Raw genomic sequence first — 26,157 nt, 5'->3', positions numbered from 1 at the left:
AGGACAACTTGGATTCTCCTGGTCCGTTGGGTGGTGACATCTCGAGAAGTGTTGCATGGGAATTAACCCATGCAGTTTATTGATGGAAAATCACATTGAGAATTCGTTACTGTCCTTAGGAGCTTGTAAAGGTCAGAAAAGCTCATTAAAAAGAGTTTTTCCACATCATGCTTCCGACTGGGTCTGTGGTTTGTGCGGTGTATTTGGCATTCTTCTTTTGATGATAGGGAACCAAGATGGATTGTTTATCTACTTCAAAATATATCAGTTGTCCAATTGGCATTCCTGCATAGACACGAGTGGGCTTGATTGAGTTAATTTCTGAATAAAGTGTCATCAATGAGTTTTCATTCAATTCGTATTCCAATAAACTTACCAAGTGTCCAACTGTCAATGGTTGTTCCAAATTTTGAAATGTTATTAGTTGAATAATAATAATTCAATAATAATAATTCATTCACATACTCTACTACTCACCTTCCCTTAAAGCCAACATCTCCTTTACCTGCTGTTGCGTGAATGGAAATTCCCAAACGACCAGTACTGGATTTTCCTTCAAGGAAAGGAACATGATTATGTGTTTCCGTATATTCTTGAGTTACTCCGAGATATAATTCTCCTGGCTGTAAAACAAAGCCTTCCTCTGGAATATCAAAGACTTCAATAGCATTATTCTTTTTCGCATCCAATTCCTGTTCTTTGTAAACAGCAAGCCTTTTGCCAAGATGGACATCATAAGAATTTACTCCGAGATTGGCTCGGTCAAAGGGTTCAATAACAATGGATTTGTTTTCAATTTCTTTTAAAATTTGTCCGTCTGTTAAAATCATTTTTAATAATAGGGTGATGATGCTACTATTGATTACTACTAGATGATGATGAATGTGATTGCTGCTATTCCACGTAGCTTTGGTGTGTGTAATTTAGATTTTTTTTTTAAGAAACGGTTTTGCACAGCGGGAAATCGAGACAATTTTAATTTGCCCAAAAACTCACTAAATTTATTACAGCTTTTGTTTCTTGTGGAATGGTTGGGCGAATGAACCATCTGAATCAAACAATGCAAAGGAGTTGTTAACGTCCCAAGCATCATACAAATCATTGTTTTGTTCTTCTGTTAGACAAGACGGGAATGCTGCCTCGGTGCCTGAGACCCCGCTAAAATGGAAATCCAATTCATCTACTGAAAAGCTTTCAAATACTGACTTGGTTGGTTGTTCTGGTTGCTTGGCAAAATTCTTTAAAGTTGTGAGCTTGTTGATAACTTCCAAGTAAGCATCTTGCTTTGGTGGAGAGAGATTGAATTGTTTCACAAGCGAAATGTCTTCGTTATTAAAAGTGAAAACTTCACCAAAAACTTCCTTCTTGAACATGGTTTCATCGAAAGTAGTAGTAGTGGATGTTACAGCTGGTGCTTCTTGTTCAGTGATGGCAGCAACATTCGACTTTTCTTCAACTGTTGCTGGTTGCGAAGTCTTCTTAGAAGTCTTGGATTTGTTTCTCTTTCTCTTGTGAGTACCTTCCTCTTCCATTGAGACCTCTTCGGCAGATTCATTCTTCTTCAAGTCGTCCATAGTAAAGTCATGAATGGATCTCTTATTCTTCTTTTGTTGTTTTTGTCTGAGGAAATATTTTTGAGCGTGAGACTGAATTTGAGTGGGTGTTCTTGTGACAACAATGTTGCTAATTTCCTTCCAGTTGCCCTTTCCGTGAAGTTCGAGTCCCTTAAGGAAAAGAATGTGTTCTTCTTTGGTCCAACCTTGTTTGTATGGCTTCTTAGTTGCAGGTTTGTCAACAGTTTCAATCTTCTCAGTTGTTGCAACTTGAGTCGAATCTAACGACGATTGAGAGGCTGATTTCTGTTGCTTCTTGTCCTTCTTTTTCTTAGACTTTAAAACTTCACTTGGAGCAAAGTGCTCTAGCTCGATACTGTCTTGAGCTGAGATAATACCATCACTGTTCGTTGAAATGACATTTTCACTCTTCATTCTATCGTGGAATGGACACTTGCCAATTCTTTGACAAGGTCTGTTGTGTTGATTCATAAAACCACAAATTTGATAACCTCTGTCGTTGTACATTTGGCCATTTACAATTTTATAGCCAGCAGGAAGGCCGTGTTGTTGCTTTGCGTTAGTTGTTGTTGTTGTACTGTTGGATGAGGATACAGCATCATTAGTGGTGGATGTAGTATCCATTTCATTGGATTCAGCAACGACACATTTTGGTACGTCATTGAGAGAGGCAAACAATTCTTGGTTCAAAAGAGAGTCAGAGGGTGTTATCGAACTCATTGGCTTGGTGACAGAAGAGAAAATATCAGGTTGCTTGGAAAATTTAAAGAGAGACAATTGAGGGGATGGTTTGAAAGTGCTGTCAGCAGAAAGGAAAGGAGCAGCACCACTTCTAGTCAATTGCTTTTGGAATTCGTCCATCTGTTGCTCCGATGAAAGCAATGGAGATGAGTCACCATTGTGAAGAAGTGAAGGAGGAGCTTGGAAGAGACCGCCACAAAATGAGGTAGCAGAGGATGATCTAGAGAGTGATGAAAGGGTTGGCTTAAAATCAGTTAGGGAAAGAATGGAAGAGGATTTTGGTAACATGTCATTGCTTGGAGAAAGAGGTTGTTGTTGAGTTTCAAAAAAGTTTTGGTTAGCAGAGGTGAGAAAATTGTTATCGCTTTGTGAATTCACTCCAAAGAATTCAGCCATGTTATCATCTAAATCTTCGTTCATGAAGGTGTGATGATTGGAGAAGGAAGTGTTATTGTTGTTTGGAGCAAAAACATTGCTGAGGAAATCTTCGAATGAAGATGTTTTGGAAAAGCTGGATTCAAAATTCATCATGAAAGTTAGAGTGAAGTGGAAATGGAGTGATTAAAATAGAATAGGCTGAAATATTTGTAGGGTATGTTGATCAATATTTAAAATTCAATTCGCGTTCCTGTGATGATGATGGTGAATTAATTTAATATTGAACACATACACACTCGCGTGTTTATGGGATTCACTTTTAGTGGATGGTGCAATGTTATTGAGGCCAAAGATGCAAACGTTTGTTGTTGTTGTCAGCTATTCTGCGCGTGTGAAAGCTACAACAAATTTCTTGCTGCGTGTTCAGGTTGCTGTAAATTCTGTAACCGAAGAATTTTTTTTGAATCACTGCGCCGTTAAATCTGCGCTTTTCAAAGACCTGCAGGATGCTCAGCGAACGTTATTTTTATTCAATCATTATCGCTTGTTTTGCATTCGGGGATTTTACATGAGGATCCTTCCAAATACTATTCGAATGGCACGCGGGCTTCTTATTGATTGAGTGCAATTTCTGGAGCACAACAACACGTGTCTGGAGCTCCTGAATGCTAGTTGGTGTTGAATGGCGAGGATAACAGCTAGGCGAGATGGCATCAATGGTTTGTTGGTAAGTTGTGGATAACACTGAGTTTTGAAATCCAGGGATGAACTTGGTAGCTCGCTAAAACTAGTCCTCACTTGAACTCAAAAAGCTGTAAAACTCTCTTTGGTTGAGAACGATCCGCTCAGATTTGCTTCTCTTCCTTAATAATTTTCAATCTTCTTCGTTCACTCTCTCTTCCCTTTCTTCGTGATCACATGCAAACAAGTGATAAAGGTTTCACAGACGTACGTTGTGCAGAGTATTAGTCATGGCTTCTTTTTATTTCGTAAATCAATTCCAATCATTTCTTCCTTTTCTTGTATGCATGATGCGTACGCAGAGGACCTTGACACAGCTGTTTTTGATTGAGGAATAGGCGGTGGAAAGAAGGCCCGCTTTTTATCCAATATTCCTCCTTCGTCCGAACGCTTGTCATGCCATTTCGAGAGATTCATATGAATCGAATCCTAATTCGTCTTTTCTTTGTTTCTCATCTTGTGGAAAACACTGTCTTTCATCATTGTGAAAAGCAAGGAACCTCCTCTTCTTGCAAAGAACGTCATGTCTTCATATTTAATTGTAGCAGGTCTGCCAAGATTGACAACCCCTTGTTATTAAAATAAAGACCTCATAAATTATCTCTTCATCCGTCAGCCATCCCTCTTGCCCACACCTCTTCATCCGTTGAAGAGCCTCATATTCACGAAGCAGGAAACTGAGAACTCGCTGAGGCTCATCATCATCAAAAAATGAGTCCCACCGTTGTTGCGACAAGGAATGGCAGTCCTCTTCCCTCTTCCGCAGAGAATGGCAAATCAACTGCTGCTGCTGCCATTGAGAAAGAAGACGGATCGTACGTGAACGGAGAAGGAGAGCAAACTGAACAAGATCAAGAATATGTTGAAGCTGTTAAACGTTTGGAAAAGGTTAAGGTTCCTGCAAGAGATGATGAACATTGGAGAAAGATTTTGGAGGAAGACGATGAGGTAGGTGTTGAGAGACTCTCTTTGTTTTGATGGATGGTAACACTTCAAATGACATTCACATGTGATGACTTGTTACGCGTACCTACTTTATTGACAAATTCAAATGGTTGAAAATTGAAATGTCTCTCTCGGTCATATCATCATCATCACCACCATGATTACCGATTGGATCATATTCACAAATGTATTATCAACACTTGCCTGATGTCAACAACATTTTCATCTCTCATATATCTCATATAGACCAGTAAACGTTTAGCCAATTCTTCGACACAAGAAGAAATTCGAAAGGAAATTGAGATCATTCTTGGCCCTTCAAAAGATTGGAGCTCAAATTCAGAAGAAGTACAAACATTCCGTGAAACCGTCAAAAAGTATGTAGTACTCGAAAATTATAATATTGTGAGATGACAACATGTTCTTGATGCCGTCACAAAATTTTCTAATGGGCTCTTGTGACGGTAATACAAACGGTGAACAACACTACTCGTCATTATTTTCTGCTGCTCCTCCTATTATCATTCTCACAATTGTGGTAAACCAAATTGACATTATTACAACACTTCGTAAAACCAACATTCATCACTCCAAACATTTCCATAAATTAGAATTCAATACTTTGAAAAGAGTGAACGTAAAAGCGAAGACAGAGAAGCATTCCTTCCTCCTGTATTTTTAAGTGTTGAACCAATCAATCCCAACGAGTTAAATAAGAAAATCCTTATTAACGTAAACTGTACACTCCATGGAAATAAGGCAGCAAAAACTGTAGAATGTGATTATAATACATCTGCTGACGATTTTGCCGAGTTATTTTTGAACAAATTGAATACAGCTCACCAACAAAAAAGAAAGAAGGAGGATTGGGTTTTTAAAGCAGCAGGTACTGCCGAATACATGTATGGTGACTACAAAATGGCTCAATTCGACCACATTCGAAAATGTATGAAGAAGGGTGTTAAACCAACCTTAACACTTTTGGATAAAGAAACAGTTAAGGCAGAGTTGGACCCCAGAGATGTGACACTCAAAACAGTGTCATATGATTTTAAACATGAAAAGGACCCAAAGCTCTATGTACACGAAGAGATTTGTTACGGTAAAAGCGACTGGTCAAAAATGAAACACATCAGCTTATGGGATTTAGTGAAATGTTGCCGAGTTAAGCTTATAGGAGTTGACAACTTGGTTGGAAACCAAATCACACAACCAGATAATACCTATTTATATTTTTGCTGTGAGCTTTATCACGGAGGTACTCCTCTCTCGAGACAAAAATTCTCAAAAATGGTTCCCTTTAACCGTTCTCCTCGTTGGAATCAAACAATTGTTTTTGACGAAGTATTAATCTCAGACATCCCAAGAGAGACAAAATTGTGCTTGACTTTATTTGCAAGAGATGTGACAACTAAAAACGCCTCTGGAAAAGATCCCCTCCATGCTCCACATCATGTCAGCTCCAAAGACATTGCTCTTGGATACACAATTAAGCCTCTTATTAACTTTAAAGGATTTTTAAATCAGGGAGATGTGATCTCAGCAATGTGGCCAAATGATAGAGCCAAGCCAATCAGCGTTGTTGCTGAGAACACAGGATCTGACGAGACGCCAATAGTTGTCTCTTATCAATTTGATCGATATGCTTTACCTGTTGTGTTTCCCCAAGGTAGACCTCCAAAAAAGATGGCCAAGCGTTTACTTTCATACGAACAAAAGCTTTCTGAACATTTCAAAGAAAGTTTTGTCAATCTTAATGGAATTCAACTTGATCGAAAGCTGAATGAAATTATTTCGAAAGACCCTCTCGAAATTCTCAAAGATGAAGAAAAATATTTACTTTGGGCAAACAAGGAACGAATTATGGACATACCAAAGGCACTTCCAAAATTCATTCTCAGTGTTCCTTGGAAGATGCCCCAAGCTGTTTTTATTGCCCATACTTTGATACAAAGATGGAAACCAATGACACCTGTAGATGCTTTGGAATTACTTGATTATAACTTTGCTGATGAAAAAGTTCGACAATATGCAGTTGAAAGACTTAATGAATTGGGAGATGTTCAACTGAGCGACTTTTTGTTACAATTGGTCCAAACCTTAAAATATGAACTCTATCACGACAGCAGTCTTGCAAGATTTTTATTACAGAGAGGTCTCAGATCTACGCACATTATTGGTCACATTCTCTTTTGGCACTTGAAGGCCGAAATGCATGTTCCTTATGCCAAAGAGAGACACGGTCTTCTGTTGGAGGAATATTTACTGAACAGTGGTGGTCACAGAAGAGAATTGTTGAAACAAAGCGGTGTGTTGGATCAATTGCTTGAGATTGCTATCAAGATTAAACATGAAAAGAAGGCCACAGTTACAGAAGCTCTCGTACAACATTTACAAACACTTAGACAGCCACCAAAATACAAGCTTCCACTCTCTCCTCGTATGGAAGTTATTGGAATAATTCCAGAGAAGTGCAGAGTTATGGATTCTGCAAAGAGACCTCTATGGTTATGTTTCAAGAATGCAGACGAGACTGGTGATGACCTTTATGTCATGTTTAAGGCTGGAGATGATTTACGACAAGATTTACTCACTCTCCAAGTGTTGAGAGTCATGGATCAGCTCTGGAAGAAGGAAGGTTTGGATCTTCATATGCAACCTTATGGATGTATTTGTACAGGTTACATGACAGGTATGATTGAAATTGTGTTGAACAGTCAAACCATTGCAAACGTGACAAAGAAACGTGCAGGAGTGGCTGGAGCCTTCAAACAAGATCCAATCTACAAATGGCTCAAGGAACACAACAATGATGAGGAGTGGGATACTGTTGTCAACAACTTTGTGCACTCATGTGCTGGCTATTGCTCAGCAACATATGTTCTCGGTATTGGTGACAGACACAATGATAACATTATGATTACAAAGAAGGGTGATTTGTTCCATATTGATTTTGGTCACTTTTTAGGTCACTTTAAAACGTTTGCTGGCCTCAAACGTGAAACAACACCTTTTGTTTTCACTCCAATGTATGCCTATGTCATGGGTGGTGAGAATAGTGAAATGTATGAAAAGTTCAGTGATTTGGGATGCAGAGCTTATAACATTCTGCGTAAATATGGACACATGATCATGACTTTGTTCACCTTAATGTTGGGTACAGGTATTCCAGAATTGTCAAGCATTGACGATGTTTTATGGCTGAGAAAATGTTTAATTTTGAATGTTACGAATGAAGAAGCCGATAATGCGTTCCGTGAAAAGATTAAGGAAAGTTTGGGCAATATTCGAGCCAGAATTAATGACGGTGTTCACATTTTGGCTCACAGAAAATAATTCCATGTGTATTTGTAGATATTCTCTTTGTACTTTTCTCTTTTAAATTATTGAAACCATTTCTTGTTTGTTTGGATGATTCAGAAGAATTGTACAATAGCAGGTCACCAACATCAACAAAATAAACAACTCTTCACTTTTTACGAGATGTGGAATGTTGAGCGAATCAATTAAAGCAGATTTGATCCATCTCGTTTTCATAAACCACAATCCATGAAGCAAGCTATACAAAGTTATAGTGTAAAACAAAAACACCAATCACGTCGTTGCGTGCATTACTAAGCTCTCTCTTCGTCGGATGAGAGTGAGATCAGGAGAGAGTCCTTTCACAACAGGAACGTATCTTGTATCCAAATACGTTACATGATATGCATCTTTGTGTTTCCCTTATAAAACAATCTTGGACATCTGCCTCCGTACTGATATGAAATTCTGAAACTCTATGATAAGGAATATCATTTTCAGTTAGTAGCCAAGTAGGAACTTCTAAATGATCATTGATCGCATTTTCCTTTACCTTATTTTGAAAGTACTGTTTTTTCAATTCAAGGTCTTTCATTTTTATTCGTTCTCTACTTGCAATCTACAACTTTACTATTCTTTCTTTGCTTTTAATTTCTAATATGTCTTTTTCAATCTTGTTCCTTTCCGCCTGTTTATTTTCCTTTTCAATCTGAAATTTTTACTTTTCAACCTGTAACCTTTGCTTTTCAACCTGTTATCTTTCCTTTTCAATCTGTAATTGTTTAAGAGCAACTTCCCATTCAGAATTGGTCGTGATTGGTGGATGCTGCGGCAATGAGGCACCTGAACCCGATTCAATGCTGTTCATGATGAGTTAAGGAATTTTTTAAAGGCGTATTGTTTATTGGGAGGGATTTGGTTGTGGGTCGAGCTGTCTTCTCACATTTTTCGAACGGGGTGTGCAGATATGAATTTGAAATATTATATTTGAGCAAGAATGAATTTACTTCATTGTTGTTGGACTAGTTAAAATGTAGCTGTAATATTATGCCTCACGTCTTGTTGCTGGTATGATAAAATTTCTTACATGGTTTTGCTAGGAAACGAAAGTTGTTCGTGAGTTGAGAAAGCTCAGTTTCCACAATTGTTTGTTGCTAATTGTTCTTCTTTACATCTGTGTCAGGATTCCATTCCTTTGAGTTTCACGCTCAGGACATGCCTTTTTTGTTTGACTGTCAGATTTTTCAATTTTTGTGAGCTCCACCTTTCACCTAGCTTTGTATTTTTCTCTTTTCACTTGTTCATAGTTTTGTAGTGCTTGGTAAATGTTTGATAAGGAACCTCGACGAGGTCAACATTCTGTTGTTGTAATTGTTGGATCGGCTCACTTTCCTCCTCACTAAAGAAGCAAACGACACGAAAGAGAAACTCACCACTGACGGAACAGCTGTCATACTCGTTGCATGGTTCATGTCGATGGATCTGAGTTCTAGTAATATTTAAAAGCGTTCGAGATTCCATGTGCTCAATGAGTAAATTTTGCATGTTCTGAAAACCAGTAGGTTAAAGAGGATGAAAGTCTGCTTTTTTTTAATAGTTGCCACTAATTTTTCAATCCGTGTGAAAGACTTGTACCAAGACGCGTGCTGGATATATATGGAAATCTTAATTTAGAACACACCCAACAACAAAAAAAATGTCGAACAAGAGCTGACTCTCGCTTGCCTCCTGTTTTTTCTTTTCATAAAAAAAATCCTGACGAAGGTGCAGCAGTGGGAACGATGGAGAATCAAAACCAAGCCGTATCATCATCAGAGACTAACGGATATCCAACAACAACTGAAGAAAACAATGACCCATCATTCTTGTACTCTATTTCAAGAGAGAAAGATAATGAACAACGAATTATAGGCAGAATTGCTTGTCTACCTGGTGGTTTTAATCTCAACGGCAAGAGATCACCTCCCAATACGAGCCATAACGTTTTTGTAGGTGATGTTCTCAAAATAAGACTCAATGAAGACTCACCATTCAAAAACGTTCTGAATAACATGATCTGTCAGTTGGTCGTGAACGATCACGTACAATCAGAGAAGGGCTTTGATGACTTGGGTGAATGTAACATTTCTATTCCTCGAAACAACAAAGGTGGTGCTGGAGGAAAAAGCCGAGTTGCTTTGATTAAATTCGTTAATAGAAAGACAAGCGCAAACAATCAAGGAGTGATTGGGTTGAGCAAGTGTTTTTGGGTTCGCACAAAAACCAAGAAGGAGACTGCAATAACATCACAGGTAAAGAAGAAGCAAGATTCTTCTACAAAGAAAAGAGACCTTGATAATGAGAGCAGCTATTCTTCAAATTCGCAAAACACCACAAAGAAGAGAAAGAATTCATCCTCGGCTGAATCGACCACCACCTATTTTGACGCATCATCACTCTCTGACTATCAAATTGATAGAATTTTTGATGACCACGAGACTATTGCTAGTACCAATACAACAATGACAGCCCTGTCCACCTCTACAACAATCACGAATCCTTTCATCGATGAAACCAATCAAGCTGCTCCCAATATTGCTACTTTGACAGCATTTCACGCACAAATTCCAACCGATATCGAACGTGTGAGCATGGAAAATAGAGAACTCAAACAAAAAGTTGCAGAATTGGAAATGACTTTGCAGAGACTTTACGATGATATCAGAGATGGAAAATTTTCAGCTCCAGCAGTCTCTCGAACAAATTTGCACATTGAAACCAGAACCGATAGCACTGTGACATATCAGACAGGTCCAACACAATCTCGAACATTTGTCTCCCAACAAGCGACATCTCCGTTCAGCTGCAGACCATTACCATACGGCTATTGTCAACAGCAACATTCTGCTCTTTCTCCTTTCATGTCATCTGGTTGTACATCACCAAACGATGCATTGTCACCAACATTGTCGTTCTTTTCAATGAGCCCTCCCAGAGAGTTTGATTCATATTATGACACTTACGACTTTTCGAATCAATAGAGTTAGATTGTATTTGTTTGTTTTGTAAATAAACAAGATTTATCTCTGAATCAGAATTAATCAAATCACCTTAAAAAAATGTTGAATTTCGGCAGAGGCTTTTTCTCCCCAAGGTTTGTCTTTTTGAAACGATCAAGTGGTTCTAAATGATGGCTATTTGATTATTCACGTGAATAATTATGTTTTTGTGATGACTATCAAAAAAAACATCATGAAACAATATTATTGTTTACAAACGAATGTGCATGAAATAATTTATAAAAATGTAATATTTTGTATTGGCAACGATTTTGATTTAAACACTGATTTGAACATCGGGGTTGCTTGTAATCATCCAACGAATGCACCATATAAATGAATTGTTTAAAATCATGATCAGCGGAAGACCACAAGAATTACAACATCCGAGGTATCAACAACTTCCTCAATCCTCTTCAACGACCACAAGAGGTTTTCAAACGAACACATTGGTGTCATCGAGCACTACGGGAGCAAATATTCACACCATTCCTTCTCAAGAAGCACAACAATATCATATTGAAGATCCTATTCATATCAAATTTGCAAATTGGTTTCGATATTTTCCATTATGTAGTAATATTATTTTCTGTGTTTGTGTAATATTGTTCATTGTACAGGTATGTTTGGAATGCAAAATCCTTCATCTTGCAAATTGAAATATTTGTAATAATTGCTATTTAATTTTGATTTGTAAATTGAAATGGATTTTTAACCATAGGGCGTGTTTAATGAGCCAAAATCATCAGACATTTGTTACAGCTATTCTGCAAGTATGAAACAAGCTAAAGTGTGGCAATTATTTACATTTCCCTTTTTCCATGGTTCCATTATGCACATATTATTTAACATGCTAGCTCTTTATCAATTTGGAAATAGGATTGAATCAACTCTTGGAACAATATACTTTTTCTTCATTTCACTATTAATGTTAATTTTGGCATCAGCCATTTGGGTTGCTATTGACGCGTTATTTATTGATGCCTTCAAAGCTGGTCAAGTATTGGGATTTTTACTCGATAGATGCACAGTTGGATATAGTGGAGTATTGTTTGCTTATCTAGTGTTCACTGTACAATACAAGCCACTGTTTGAGAGTTTGTATCCTGGAGCTCACTATGCAGACTTTGCTCCAAAATTAATTCCATGGCTAATGTTAATTGTGACCTCTTTTCTAATGCCAAATGTGTCCTTAATGGGTCACCTTACTGGTACGTACTACATGTAATAATATTATTGAACAATAATCCAATACCTTGTCTTTATCGCCCTGATCTTGACTGCCAATTCTTGTAAAACGCTCATATATGTATATATTTATATAGGCATGTTAGGTGGATATGCAGTGTGGCTTATGGTAAGATTTATTTCACCTCTCAACAAGTTTTTCCTTTTTGTAGATTCTAAGGTTCCCAGATTTATCAGAAATCGTTCATTCTTCTTTGTTTCCGATGAAACTGTGTTTCGAGAGGCATCAACTCCATCCACAACAACTGTCAACACTTCTGAAACAACATCGTCACCACCCTCCAATACTTCACAAGGAGGTTTCTTTTCGAATATTTCACAAACCGTTGGCGGATGGTTTGGAAGAGGTAACCAGACTTCCACTGACAGTAATAGCAGCCACAGCTGGGGTCGTGGTAGAGCCTTAGGAAGTAATTAAGAACACACTTTACTGTGTGCAACACGAAATGTTCCTGCATTATAGTCCTTGTAGACTTGCATTTTGTGTAATTTTATGGTCAATGATATCATGTATAAAAATCAATAGAAATGTTGAAATAAAACCTTAATACGTTTTGTGTTGCTCTATGACAACCACTTTCCAACCTCACGTCCAAACACACCTACTTTATCATTAACCTTCACACGTTCACGTGGATTATTGAATTAAAAAATGAAACGATCCCGAAATCCCATCTCCGCTACTTCTTCTTCGTCTACTACTTCATCAACAACAGCCAAACCATCATCAACACAGAAAACAAACCGAGAGAAATTTACTCAACAATTAAAGGAAGTAAAAAAGCGGAGAGGAACCTCATCAAGTTTTAGTTCCAAACAAACAGCAATTACCAAGCCCGGAGATGTTGATAAAAAGAAGAGAAGTGAATTGGTGAAACATTTTCAAGCAAATTATAATAAGAGATATGGAGTGATTCAATATCGATATTTGAATATTAAAATTGATGAAGAATTAATTGGAAAATCGATGGAAGAAATTGCAAAAGAAGGTTCCGAGGAGAGAAGACAAACTGTGGAAGGTTTATATTCCCTTTGGAAGCGACAGTATTTTGTTAGAGAAATTATTGAAGACTTGACAAACTCAACGCATAATTTTGGAGCAGGATTTGATGTATTCAATTTTCCAAATTTAACAATTGAACTCATTCACTACATACTTTGCGAAGTTGAAAAGAAGAAAGATATTCTCAAAAATAACAAGACGGACCAAAATTCCACCATGTTTGCAAACGTGAATGATATTGTCAAGAATTTTGAATTGCCAGATATTTATAATAGTAGAGGTGCAGAGGATCTCACATCAGCGAAACGATTTCATTTAAGCTTTGTTTCTGGAAGAACTGGAAAAGACATTGCACTTCTCAAAATGAAAGCTGATACACCTTCAGATGATCTCAGTGAAGATTTGAAACGTTTGGTGACCCATTCGTCCTTTGCAATTTCTAGGGCTGTCTCCGTATATGAATTATTTCAACATCCTCGACTTTTTCAACATTTCTATGATGACTATGGCAATTATACGTGCGTATTTTCAATCCATGGCACATCCTCTAGACACAAGTCACATCCATCCACATCATTTGTGAAACACAAGGCCCAACTATATAGTGCTGTGAAAGCTCTAGCTCTCTCCAATCAAGTCATTGCCAAAAGCTCACAAAAAAACGACAAGACATCCAATTCTTCTCAAGCAACTACGGCATCCAATATTGTTCCTTCTCCTGCAACTGCTATGGCCATTCAACCACAGCCCTTCCTCAAAATCAAAAATCGACTTTCCAGCAAAAACAAAAACCAACCAAGAAAAAATTCAAATCCCACTCTGCACGCAACCTTTTCCAACGCGAATAAGAAGCATCAACAGCACAACCTTCATTCAACAGCACAATTTAAATCATCGGAAAAGGTTCTACAAGATAAAAAGAAGAAGAGAAAGATGTCCGAAAATACCGCCTCAAATATGATGCAAGATGATGAAGAAACAACCATGACATCATGCATAGATTCGGAACAATCGACCATGATGCTTACATTGGATAAAACCAAAGAACACAAAAAGCAATCTTCTAAAGTCAACAAGCAGCAACGAAAATTCAACGATTATTTACCACTTCATGAAATGTGGAAGGAATACATGCTCAGCATGCTCGGAACTTCCTCCCTCTTCAATAATGAATTATTACTGAAAGCAGATTATCATGGATGTATATTCCGAGTGGTGAAGAGTCGTTGTGGCTCCTACATTGGAAAGGAAGGAATGGTCATCAAGGAAACTGAGAATACCTTCCAATTATTGACTCGGGATGACAAGTTCTATATCATACCAAAGAATGGCTCTGTGTTTCAATTCAATTTTGAAAAACAAGTGAGACCTCCTTCTGGTATTCGAGGAAAGGAATCCACAGCACCACCAGAAAACAAGAATTATCAAATTGAAATTATTGGAACTCAATTTTGTTTTAGAAGTTATGATCGAGCTTCGAAAAAGTTCAAGAGAAGGGATGTCATTGATTTGTAAAGAGGAACACTTTAGGATAATTTGGGCATGATACAAGTAGTAACCATGATTGTTCACGAAAGAGAGAACATGGCCATGGTGAGACCAAAGTTATATACAATTGAAAGCTACAATTTCGATGGAAGCTTGCAATATTGAATGTCGTACTGTTGAATCTCCAATCATTGAATGAAGGAGAGTGAAGATTGAACCTTTACATGGACATTAGAGACTCTTTGATTGAATGAATATATTAATTAATGGAATCAATATTTAAATATTAAAAAAATGCAAATACTCAAACTGTGGAGAAAATTATCAGCCTCGAAGTTTCATTCATCGGGTCATCATTCCCGAACTCAATTCAAACACTGGAAAGCGCTCGGAATTGGGAGTGGTCTTATCATTCTAGTTACTGGATTGGGTACTCTTGCCAATCACTTTCGAGAGAATCATATTTGGCAAGAGGTTCAAGCCTTTTCACTTGATGATTTACCTAGTGCTGATTACACGACATTTCCTTACCGATCAGAAATGTTGCAAATTCCTAGTCGAGTTGTACAGTTTGAAAGTTTAAAGAAATTAATGAATGAAGATTCTAATCATGAAGCTCATTTTGATTTATGTATTGTTGGTGATGGATTAATTGGAGCAGCCATGAGTTATGAAGCATCGTTGAGGGGCTACTCGGTGTGTCTACTTTCTCCTCATGATTTTGTTTCATACCAGGATGAATTTACATTGAGTTCAAATATGCTTTTTCATCATGTGCTGGATGGAGATTCGAACGGTGGCTTGACGCCGAATTTTTTCGAAACCAAAGCCATGCTATGCGAACTTGATGGCGATGAAAATTCAACATTGTCTTGCAAGTTTTATGAAAATATCTATTCATCCATGAAAGAAAAGTTAGAGAAACGAAATGATTTATATTTTATTGCACCTCATTTAATGAGACAATTTCGAACGACAGAAGTATTTACCAACTCACAAAAATTGAACTATTATAGACAAATGTGGAAGCTACTGGGTTATGAATATTTCGTTTATGGAAGAGATTTATGGATGGAAAATTTGTTTTTAGGAGATAGAAATATGTGTGAAGCAAAGTTGGGAATTTTACGAAACCGATATCAAGAACGAGCCAAAGACATGGATGACCTTTTTAGAGAGTATAAGGACGTAAGAAATGTTTTTCGATGCATAACGTACTATGACAGTGGAGTTTTGAATTTCCCTCGTCTCATTTCATCATTGGCCCTTACCACTGCAGCAATTGGAAATTTTGCATTAAATCACACTAGCGTTGAGAAGCTAGATTTGGAAAATTCACAACTCATCTTTAGAGACAAGCTAAAACAGGACAATGCTGAATATCGAGTTCGATACAAACATTTAGTTCTGTGTGAAAATACTCCCCATGATGACAAGCTCCTCTCTAAGAAAACTCTTCAAGAAGAATATTCCTTCACATTACCAACCATCTCTCCTCATAATATTGTGACACCATACGGGAAGTTCATACCACACTATAGATACTCCATTTTATCATTGCCAGGGGAGCATGTTGACCGATTGAAAGGAATTTTGAAGCTTGGCAATTTTACAACTCAAGACATTTATAGCTCATCTCGATTCTTTTTTGATAATGAGTTAAAGCTTGTGAAATTGGCATCCACAAACGGAACAATATTCAATAATGCTCTCAAGGTCTTGGATCGCACGAAAGATTATTATGCATCGCTCACAGTATTGAGATATCTTTTTGGAAAGGATTTTACATCCAAGAAGACCGACCTTTCAAGAAATTCACAACAGGATGAGAATGTAGCTAATCAAGCTGCACAAGAGCAACCCATTTACGGCTCTGAAAATTTTGTTCACTTTCTCACTCAAACCATGAAAGCACAATATCATCACTTGCATGATGATGTTATTCGGTACTTGAAATTTAATTATGGAGATCGATGTCTGAATGTGCTGAGAGAAGGTGCTCGAGAGGTTGCAAGTCCAGAGGAAACAACAACTACGTTTTATTTACAAAATCAGATCTGGGAAGATTTACCATTCTTGGAATGTGAAATTGGATATTTAGTTCGAGTAGAAAATTGTTGTACTGCATTAGACGTTGCTATTAGATGTCAGATGTACAGGTATGATCCGCTTCGAGTCGTGTTGGAGTGTGACAAGCTATTAGCTATCATGAAAGATAAATTATCGTGGGACGAGAAGAGATACAAGGAAGAAAAGACTCAACTTGTTCAATTCCTTTCCAAATACACTCAGCATATAGTTATCTGAGTTAATATAATAATACTTTGGAGTTGTATAGTTGACAAATTAAAAATCTACCACTCGTTCCATAGGTTGATAAGTATTAAACTTGTTGAATACAGCTGGTCGCTTCTCTTTTGCCTTAGAAATTAAAGTAAAGACAGAGCGATTGAAAAATGTGAGAGATGCACTCGGAGTGCTACTAATGATGCCTCTTGTAATCAAATCGTCAATGAGATCGAGAGGTTTGGAACAAAAATTTCCAATACAAATACAGGCCTCACTGATGGTGCACTCACCATTATTTTTGTGCATGTAATCAAGCAGATTCCAAACACCAAATGCTTCAATATTCTTATCAATTTGTCCTAATTCCAATCCTCTGAAATTATACTGTGTAGAAATGTGCACGTTGAGTTGTTGTTCAGTGTCATAAGATGTTATTACCACTCACCTTTGTTTCCTGCACAGATTCGTCAATAATTTTCTCGATAGACTTATTCTGTTTCAATTTGGCAATTACATCCATAATAGACTTGAGATTATCGCCACATACTTTATCCACCAGAATGGAAGCAATCGATTCTGGATCATTGTCAACATTCTTCAAATGTTTAGCAATATATGACATGGCATCCTTCTTCTCAATTCCAGGAATATAATACGTCTTTGTTATAGAATAATGGCTTGGTGAAGTTTTTAACATTTTAAGACCCACTTCATTGGTAAAAAAAACAGATCCAAACCATCTCTTGGAGGATCCTTCTTTTGCCAATTCCAATAAATCGATTAGAAAATTAAAACCTTCTGGTTGATATAATGCATCGACATTGTCAAAAATAATGTATGGAACCATTCCCTCTTTTGCTTCTGACATTTTTCTTGTGACATCTTTAAGTACTTTGGTCATTTCTGAAAATGTTCGTTTGGTAGGTCTAATAATTTCTAACATGCTTGTTGTGACATAATTAAAAAAAGGTAAATCATTTCGATTCATAAATGGATGATAATTAATAGCTTTTGCAATTGCTTCTACAATTTGAGTTTCTTTCATATCTTTGTGAAATTGAATATGAATACAATTGTTTCCCATTTCTTTTGCTAATAATTCAGAAATTAACGATTTTCCAGTTCCCATTCTTCCGACAACGAGAACAAACGATGGATTTACCAACTCTGCACTATTTTGCTCAAGAAATGGAAGATACTTTTTCAATTCTTGAATTTCTCGTTCTCTTGAAATGAGATCATGATCCAAAGAAGGTTTCAAATTCACTGAACCTTGTCGAATTTTTTGAATACTCGTTTCTTCTGATCTCAATTCTTGAAGATTAATTAAAGTGATGGCAATGGCTGTCAGAGCTCCATAAGTGACCCACTGTAACATCTCGAGTGTATATGAATGAATTTACATGGGATGATCGAAAAGAAAAATTTCCAAATTTGTTATGAAATGGATGTATCCATGATAATCCAATGAAAATTCTCGTACCTTTTTAAAGTAAGACGACCAAGTGGCCTTTTTCTTATCCTCTTTTTTCCCTTCTTTTCCTTCCTTTACTTCCTTTCCGTCTTTTAATTCCGAGGATGATTTAGGAGAGGTTGTTATTGATGATGATGATGACGATGAATTTTGATCTTCATTATTCAATTGTTCGTGCCATCGAGTTTGCGAAAAACTCCTTTCCGAACTTCTGCTTATCGTATGGCTTGAAAAATCTTGTTGATAGAAATCTTTCCAAATGACCAATGATGATGACCATACATTTCTGTCAGATAATTTAAACAATAACGGCGAACGTTGATGATGAAAACGGCAGCATGGTTGACGTTGTTGCAACAATCTTCGTTTCATTTTTAAGGCTTTGTTTTTTTTCTAATTTTTGGTGAGGCATTACAAATTGAAAGAACAATCAAAATCTAAATCTTTCGAAGTTGTGTTAATCCTCCTTTCAACATGGATGGATTCAATAACAAGCTTGGCGCTGCTCCTTGTGGTCTAAAATTGGAAGTTGAATGAGCGCTTTGTAACAGCTTGGCATTCTTGACAATGTTCTTTTTCTCACATTCTTGGGCAATGAAATAACTTAAATATACAAGTTGAAGAATAGATAATTGTTTTCCCTCGAACATAATGTCATCATCTTTCTCTCGATATTCTTGTGTCAAAGTTTTTACTTGTTCTATTGCTTGATGTAAATGAAATGTTTCTTCGTCTTTCTCAATATTCACCAGGGAATTCATGGAATGACTTTCATTAGCATAGCTCAAAACTACAATTCTATTGTTGTGACATTGTTTCAAATGTTGAATCATTGGAAATGGTACAGTTTTTTCGTCTTGCCCATAAGCAAAAACCAGTGTTGCATTTGTTTCTTCGAAATTAACCATTGATGAAATGATCAATGTTGATATCATGACACAAGGGCCGTTCCATATATTATCTTTCAATAATTTACATGCATATTTTCCTCCTCTACTTGAAAACAGCAAGACATTAGGTTGAAATTCCAAAATTGTCTTCTCAATTTTTCGAACACTTTCCATAAAAGCTTCATCTTGTTCATAATCAATATCGGAACTGGTCGGCTCAGCAACCTGAACCATCATGGTTTCTATCTTACTTTCAATCATTGAATCGTCCAAACTTGTATGATTTTCTTCTTCTTCTAGTACTGAGCCATTATTCTGGAAGTTTGATCGTTCTCGTTTAAATTTCATCAAATGTTGTTTAAACGCAAAACTAAAGCCTTTATCAATACAAAGAAGACGCATTTTTTTATTTGTATTTACAGAAAAAAAGGAAGAACTTGGAACTAGTGGTTCATTCAAAGTACAACTCAGTATCTTCCTGAACTTAAAAACTTTTACCGAAGTAGCAAATAGCTTTTTTATGAACTAGACCATCTTTTTTACAAGTTACGTTCAAGAGTTATTTCTAAAAAAAACATTTCAAATAATTTGATGGAAAGGACCAATTTGAGCAGCATATTCCAAGCAATTGTTGGCTTTAACGGAGATGAAAAAAGAACAACAACAACAACGAGAAGGCAATGCTCTGTAGAAACCGCCACATTTCGAGATTCCATCGTCAAGGTATTTTTATTTGGTTTTCCTGTTTTACGTTGAAAGTGCTGAAATTTTCAAAGTACAACAAGAGAACCAAAGTGCTGAATTTACAAATTGGAAATGATGAGACGAAGTAGATTGGTCCTCGATAAGACAATACTTTGGTGAATCTTTTTGTGGACGGACGTTTAGACCCGAATCGAATGTTTTTGGCTTGTTTCCATGAATAACATTGCTGGTAAAGTTGTTGGAGAGTTGTTATATTTTGGCACCTTACACCTTACACTTAGTGTCAGTGCTGTTTGCATTTGACACTTGAGTGCCAAATGAATGAAGTGTGATTTGTATTTGACACTTGAGTGTAAGGTGCTATTTGTATTTGACACTTGAGTGTAAGGTGCGAAATGGATGTTGATTGAAATGGAGGTACTAGTTTGTGAACCTAACCATTCTACTTCGTGTTCAAACGAATCTATCAAACAAAAAAAAGGCATGATTTAATCTCATGCATCTACTTTCCTTTCGTATGTTAGCTTGGACCTTCGTATGAAAGGAGTTGGGAGGCACAAAAGATGATATGTTAACCTTTCATTCATGATGATAGACTCAGCCGTTAAGAAGTATGACTACGAAACAAAAACTGATTCCAGTTCCCTTAATTGTACCCTTCTGATTGCTTCAGCTTGACTTTTGCTGTTACCGTCATTCCCAAATCACTCAAATTCGATTACATCAGCCAACAACAGTGTTGAGCACCATTCTCTTGTTCTTCTCACCGTTTTTGTAACAATTGAACAAAAGTACATGTCACTATGAAGAAAAGCTGGCAAGTTTCACTCCCCTGTTGAACCAAATGAAAATGTTTTCCTACATGTACTGCAAGTGTTTTTCCTCAACATAAATCGTCTCTCAAGTTCATTCAGCAAGCTCTGACATCCTGTTCGACAACTTCATCTCAATCTCTTTCAACGCCGTGTTGTATGGCGCAACATCAACTCAGAAAACAGGTGCTGAACGGTGGAACATTATTTGAACCACTTGCCTCACAACGCTTCACCTTAGAAAATGAGCGTGAGTCTATTCTTCCCTCCATAAACTAAATTTCGTAGATGATCATTTGGTATTGTCGTTGTCAGACGAATTGTCCAAAAATTGCGTTCGTGATGCTGTTTCCTATACTCGATGATGATTGTGTAGTGAAGAGAATTTTGAGGCCCGTTGCTCACAACCGTGAAGACGGAGGTTTGTAATTTCAAAATAATATTTAAATAAATTAAAAAATATACAGGTGCTGATGACACTCGGCACTCAAGTGTCAGGTGCTGTTTGCATTTGGCACTCCAGTGTTAAGTGCTATTTGTATCTCCTTTTTGGGACTACGTGCCATTGCAAACGGCACTAAAGTGTAAGGTGTAAGGTGCTAAAAGGTATGTCCTCGTTGTTGGAGAATGGTATTTCAATAACGTTGAACATAACCTCAAATCCTATCTAAGGGAGGTTACCAAGAATTGTCTTTTATTTCCTTTTCAGCGAAAAATACAATGTCCATGAATGGAAAGTACTGATTCATGGATTTTGAGTTGCCTACGATAGATCTTGTTGAAAATTAACATACGTTTGATTAAAACGGATCAAAAACTTTAAAAAAATGGCTTTCAGGATCCTCTCTCGTCCATCGGGATGGATTTTGCGTTTCATAAGTGTGCTTTGTTTTTTCACATTATTCACAATATTATGTGTGGGTGTAAATATATCCTGCCACTTGTCACTTGCGCAAGACTCTCTTCCGATCAATACTTTGACTTTTGGACCTTCCGTTCCAGTGGATCTTGCTCAAAATCGATCCGTCATTCGAGTTTTGGCTCGTATACCCAATGCTCGAGAAATGGATCTCTATGAAAAGAATTCAACTCATTCCTACTTGTTTGTGGCAAGTCCAGGAACAGGCTCGATCTATATCTTATCCTTGTATCATGACACTAGTCGATTCAATCAAACCAACACAAACATGACTTCTTCTCCCAGTGGATATGTTCAATTACTCTCTCAAGATATTATTGTCAATTCCTTATCGAATAGTCCTAATGGAGTGGCCTATGATTCATCCACAGATACATTATATGTGGGTGAAATTGCAACCATTTATATGGTTCGAAATGTCATTGCAAAATATGAAAGTGGTCAAAAAAGTGCTTCCATGTATCAAAAAATTCCTATTCAGAGCTATGATCCAAATACTTGGCATGGATTTAAATATATTCGAATTCATAAGAAGAGAATGTATGTACCTGTTGGAGCACCATGTAATACATGCATCTTGACAGATTTATTTGGAACCATGACATCGTTTGAATTGCCAAAAGATGTCAATAATTTCACGCAACCAGCAACCAAGAGGGTGGAAGCGACAGGTTTGAGAAACAGTGTGGGATTTGATTTTGATCCAAATAATGATTCTGTCATGTATTTTACAGATAATGGAAGAGATATGATGGTAAGTGTTTGAGTTGTTATGAATATATTCATTGTTGTTCCATCTTTCTAACAATCCTGTGAACAAAAATTATTGTACTGGTGAATAACCCACTCGTTGAAAATGCAAAACCTTTAATCAGGGTAATTTAATTCCTGGAGACGAATTTAACAAATTAATTTTGAACAATGAAGGTGACACTAATATTAAGAGTTTTGGGTTTCCTTATTGTCACGCCAATGGCATTGTCGATCCAGATATGAACCCCAATGAATCTGTCATGAGCTGTTCCAATGGAAATTATGTGAGACCTATTGTTACTCTCGATGCTCACGTTGCAGCTCTAGGAACCATCTTCTTTAGAAATTCTGAAGCGCTCCTATGGAAACAATTCATGAATGTGAATCGATCAGTGTTCATTGCCGAACATGGAAGCTGGAACAGAGATCCTCCTTTTGGATATCGAGTCATGATGATTTCAGATGTGAAAGACGAACAAAAGGCACCCAGTGGATACTCTGTGTTCTTGGAAGGTTGGTTAACGAAGGGAACGACAAAATATTGGGGACGACCTGTCGATGTCAGACAGCTCAATAAGGGACCTGTCGCAAGTTTGTTCATTTCAGATGATTATGCTGGTGCTATCTATGTAGTTGAGTTTGATCCTTTAGCTAAAAAGAATCAAGGAAATGTAAACGGAGCGTCTAGTAGTGAAGTTTCCTTAATTGGTCGCTCATGTGTCATGATCGCTCTGTTATTGGCCTTGTTATTTTTCATCCAGTAATAATAAATGTTCTCATTCGACCTTAGTTGCAATTCATCTTGGGAGTATAAGACCATGTGAAAGGTTTCGAGATGAAACGCAATGCACCATTTTTAATTTTTCTTCTTTTTCTTTGCACCATTAGCATCGAATTGAATAAATTGTAATTCATAACGAGGAATTCTAAAGTGCATGAATGGCATTCCGGTAGGGGCATTTGTGGGTGGTTGTGAGTTCACAGTGTTTTGATTTCTCTTGCGCTTCTTTTCTCCATTTTCAGTCTTGACGCTTTTAGATGGCTTATTGGTAGTTTGTTGTGAGATAACGGATTGTTGATCCCAATTAGACACATTGCTCACAGTGTTGTTGGTGACAACAGTACTGCTGCTGCTTGCTGCTGTCTTGGGCAACTGTTCGGTCACTGATTTGGAGGGAGTTGTGCCAACAGTGACAAAGCTGGAAGTAAGATTTGAATTAACATCGTGATTTTGCACATAATTCCAAAGTGGATCAATATTAGGTCCCACCAAGTTGTTGGCAACGTCATCATTAACTGGCAGTAATGAATGTGGTTGTTCTTCGGTATTGACCAAATCAAAATTGAAATCACCATCTCCAAAAAGTAAAGCAAAGGAATCATCTACTGTCACTGACATTCTATGAGACGCTTTTCTGTTCATCAACTGAAGAGGAGCTACTGACTTCCTTCTGTATGACGAAGGTTGCAAAAGAATTGTAGATTTGTGAACATTTTCAATCTCCTCTAATTGTTGCTCTTGGACAAATATTGAAAGTAGTTCGCATACAAATTGAAGAATTTGCTCGTCCTGCTCGGTGAACGTCCCTGTATGCTTATTCAATACCTCGAGAACTCCAACATATTGGTTATGTGAGCCTACAATGGGAGCACAAATGACGCTCTTTGTCGAAAATCCCGTTGACTTGTCAACTTCTGGAGCAAACTTTGAATCTGTTTTGGCATCGGCAACATTAATGCTCTTTCCACTCTGAAAAACAGATCCAGCAATACCCTTATTGCTTGGAATTCTAATTTCCTCCTCTCCAATCGCAACTTGAGAAATGAGCTCGTCTGTCCTCTTATCATACATAAACAAAGTTGTTCTCTCAGCATGTAATAATCGTGTTATACATGAAATAATGTGTTGGAAAAATACCCCTACGGAATGCAAGTCTTGCCTCAGTACTGACAAACGTCTGTACACACAAGATCGTTCCGCCAAAGTTGGATCTTTTTCTTTCTCAGTTTTTGTTTCTGAAGGCAAACTGTTTTCTGGAGCACTATTTGAATCTGTTGTGGTGGTACTTGACGGCTGTGCTTGTTGGGTAGTATTTGAGTCAATTCTGAAGAATGAAGGAAATTGATCCATCGAGTATCGTGTTGGAAAGGCTGCAGGAGGAATATTGCCTTCTCCCCACAACTCAAATGTTTGTGTGAGCTCGTGTTGTAATTGTTTTTCGTCTTCAAAAGTACTCTCCGGATGACTCTGCAGAGGGATATTGAGCTTTTCTTCTTCGTCTTCCCTTTTTGGAGGAGGAAAAGTAAAGGATGTGAGAGATTGATACATGGGATCATTCTTGGTTGGATTTTTGTTCTTGTTTGTTGGGGTTGGAGGATTGCCAAGCCTATTGAATTGTTGGCTTTGAATAGCTTTAAGAATAATTTCTGGATTGGTTGATATATCAAGGCTATTGTACAAATCTAAAAGTTTGAGAGCTTGTTCAAACTTCGTTTTCACAAACAATAGACAATGCTCTGCAACCATGATAGCTCCAAATTGTTGAGCCTTGGTCCATTGATGAAAAACATTGCCATCCACAAGTGTTCCAATTATAAATTCTTGACATTGTTGTAAAAGAGCATTGAGTTGATAAAATTTGGCTGCCTGAAACAATTCCCAAATTTTGTCTGACCTCAAAACAGTACAATCCGTGTACACAAACTCTAAAATACTATAAAAAATGTCTGCAGAGGCATCTTGAATCTCAATCTCAAGAACAGAAGTATTGTTGCATTTAGTAAGTATGAGCTGATTGAAATAGTTGCTTCTTGCACACAGGATTAACTTGTGAGCAAAGAATTTGTTACCTTGAATGATAAATGTCACATCGCTCAAAATTGGATTGTTGAAAAATTGTTTAAAACTTGCTCCCATTGTGTTACCCTTGCTGATAAATGTTTGAACGTTAGTCTCTGTTGTAGTGGAAGGATTTGATTGTTGAATCGATATCGCTGGTGTAGAAAGACAAGATGAGGAATCAGAGCTCGGAGATTGCTGAACGGAAGGAGTGGTAAGGAAGTGAGAGGCTGATTGATTCAAAATTTGAGGGCTCTGGAATGGGCGGAGAAGGTTTTGATCCGCTCCGTTTGACGATGCATTAAACTGTAGTCGCTGCAGTGGTGGAGCTAGAGCGGAGGAAGGGTTTGCAAGCGTGTTGTTTTGATCTGTTGGTACATTGGCATTGTACAATTGGTTGCTGTTATTGATGTTGCTATTTGCTGGTTGTTGTGAGGAGGTAGAATTCACCAAATTCAAAATACTGCCGACTAAGTTCAACGCTTGTTGATTGATACCGTTGTTGTTGAAATTGGTGTTGTTATTATTAATCATGGATTGTCCTTGTAGTAAACTGTTGAGCAATTGTTGATTTCCCGTACCTGGGAGTGATTGAGATGCCAACAGATAATTCATCTGGTGTAATAAGGGATTACTGTTGCTGTTACTCCCGTTTTGATTGATCATGTTATTCCATAGACTGTTATTCATGTTATTGCCATTAGTGTTTGTATTTGCAGTATTGTTGTTTGTGTTGTTCGATGATGATGAAAGCAACGACATGTTTTGTTGCTGATGATTAGTGGGCAGCATTTCGATGCTCTTTCAGAAGTCGGTTCTGCTCTTTTCAAAATTGAAACCGAGCAAGAGTGTGTTCACGAATAATTTAACTCGCTCTCCAGTGATTTCAGTGCTTTATTTGGCGCTGCAACAAGTCTGTAAATACGAGGAGAGCGTTCAGCAGTACAAGTGCGACGAGAGATGTGTTGTTCTTGATGATTTTTTTGGTGTAATTTTGAAAATAAATTACAATTCTCCAAA

General features: G+C 37.3%; 11 protein-coding genes across 11 annotated transcripts; 6 read left to right on the top strand and 5 right to left on the bottom strand.

The window, feature by feature from the left end:
• Nucleotides 1-145: 145 nt before the first annotated feature.
• C9374_014434 (uncharacterized protein) lies at nt 146-830 on the bottom strand (the record flags this gene model as incomplete). Its single annotated transcript, XM_044690421.1, has 3 exons — nt 146-321; nt 377-387; nt 478-830. The coding sequence occupies 3 exons, from the start codon at nt 828-830 to the stop codon at nt 146-148; spliced, it is 540 nt and encodes a 179-aa protein (XP_044553026.1).
• A 174-nt stretch (nt 831-1,004) lies between these two features.
• C9374_014433 (uncharacterized protein) lies at nt 1,005-2,846 on the bottom strand (the record flags this gene model as incomplete). Its single annotated transcript, XM_044690420.1, has 1 exon — nt 1,005-2,846. The coding sequence occupies one exon, from the start codon at nt 2,844-2,846 to the stop codon at nt 1,005-1,007; it is 1,842 nt and encodes a 613-aa protein (XP_044553025.1).
• Nucleotides 2,847-4,145: 1,299 nt separating this feature from the next.
• Nucleotides 4,146-7,715, top strand: C9374_014432 (uncharacterized protein; the record flags this gene model as incomplete). Its single annotated transcript, XM_044690419.1, has 3 exons — nt 4,146-4,382; nt 4,626-4,756; nt 4,991-7,715. 3 exons carry the CDS (start codon nt 4,146-4,148, stop codon nt 7,713-7,715), a joined length of 3,093 nt encoding a protein of 1,030 aa, XP_044553024.1.
• A 1,745-nt stretch (nt 7,716-9,460) lies between these two features.
• On the top strand, nt 9,461-10,699 carry C9374_014431 (uncharacterized protein; the record flags this gene model as incomplete). The annotated part of the gene is made up of 1 exon (XM_044690418.1): nt 9,461-10,699. One exon carries the CDS (start codon nt 9,461-9,463, stop codon nt 10,697-10,699), a length of 1,239 nt encoding a protein of 412 aa, XP_044553023.1.
• Nucleotides 10,700-10,777: 78 nt separating this feature from the next.
• On the top strand, nt 10,778-12,383 carry C9374_014430 (uncharacterized protein; the record flags this gene model as incomplete). The annotated part of the gene is made up of 4 exons (XM_044690417.1): nt 10,778-10,812; nt 11,079-11,337; nt 11,439-11,928; nt 12,043-12,383. The coding sequence occupies 4 exons, from the start codon at nt 10,778-10,780 to the stop codon at nt 12,381-12,383; spliced, it is 1,125 nt and encodes a 374-aa protein (XP_044553022.1).
• A 234-nt stretch (nt 12,384-12,617) lies between these two features.
• C9374_014429 (uncharacterized protein) lies at nt 12,618-14,483 on the top strand (the record flags this gene model as incomplete). Its single annotated transcript, XM_044690416.1, has 1 exon — nt 12,618-14,483. The coding sequence occupies one exon, from the start codon at nt 12,618-12,620 to the stop codon at nt 14,481-14,483; it is 1,866 nt and encodes a 621-aa protein (XP_044553021.1).
• Nucleotides 14,484-14,750: 267 nt separating this feature from the next.
• On the top strand, nt 14,751-16,763 carry C9374_014428 (uncharacterized protein; the record flags this gene model as incomplete). Its single annotated transcript, XM_044690415.1, has 1 exon — nt 14,751-16,763. The coding sequence occupies one exon, from the start codon at nt 14,751-14,753 to the stop codon at nt 16,761-16,763; it is 2,013 nt and encodes a 670-aa protein (XP_044553020.1).
• A 39-nt stretch (nt 16,764-16,802) lies between these two features.
• Nucleotides 16,803-18,591, bottom strand: C9374_014427 (uncharacterized protein; the record flags this gene model as incomplete). The annotated part of the gene is made up of 3 exons (XM_044690413.1): nt 16,803-17,129; nt 17,191-18,114; nt 18,229-18,591. The coding sequence occupies 3 exons, from the start codon at nt 18,589-18,591 to the stop codon at nt 16,803-16,805; spliced, it is 1,614 nt and encodes a 537-aa protein (XP_044553019.1).
• A 65-nt stretch (nt 18,592-18,656) lies between these two features.
• On the bottom strand, nt 18,657-19,511 carry C9374_014426 (uncharacterized protein; the record flags this gene model as incomplete). The annotated part of the gene is made up of 1 exon (XM_044690412.1): nt 18,657-19,511. One exon carries the CDS (start codon nt 19,509-19,511, stop codon nt 18,657-18,659), a length of 855 nt encoding a protein of 284 aa, XP_044553018.1.
• A 1,942-nt stretch (nt 19,512-21,453) lies between these two features.
• On the top strand, nt 21,454-23,062 carry C9374_014425 (uncharacterized protein; the record flags this gene model as incomplete). Its single annotated transcript, XM_044690411.1, has 2 exons — nt 21,454-22,299; nt 22,421-23,062. 2 exons carry the CDS (start codon nt 21,454-21,456, stop codon nt 23,060-23,062), a joined length of 1,488 nt encoding a protein of 495 aa, XP_044553017.1.
• Nucleotides 23,063-23,154: 92 nt separating this feature from the next.
• On the bottom strand, nt 23,155-25,899 carry C9374_014424 (uncharacterized protein; the record flags this gene model as incomplete). Its single annotated transcript, XM_044690410.1, has 1 exon — nt 23,155-25,899. One exon carries the CDS (start codon nt 25,897-25,899, stop codon nt 23,155-23,157), a length of 2,745 nt encoding a protein of 914 aa, XP_044553016.1.
• Between the last annotated feature and the right edge of the window lie 258 nt (nt 25,900-26,157).

This window comes from Naegleria lovaniensis (assembly GCF_003324165.1).
Source record: "Naegleria lovaniensis strain ATCC 30569 chromosome Unknown tig008, whole genome shotgun sequence".
Lineage (NCBI taxonomy): Eukaryota > Heterolobosea > Eutetramitea > Acrasida > Naegleriidae > Naegleria > Naegleria lovaniensis.
The sequence above is the reverse complement of the archived record's forward strand: the minus strand, read 5'-3'. Positions and strand labels throughout refer to the sequence as shown.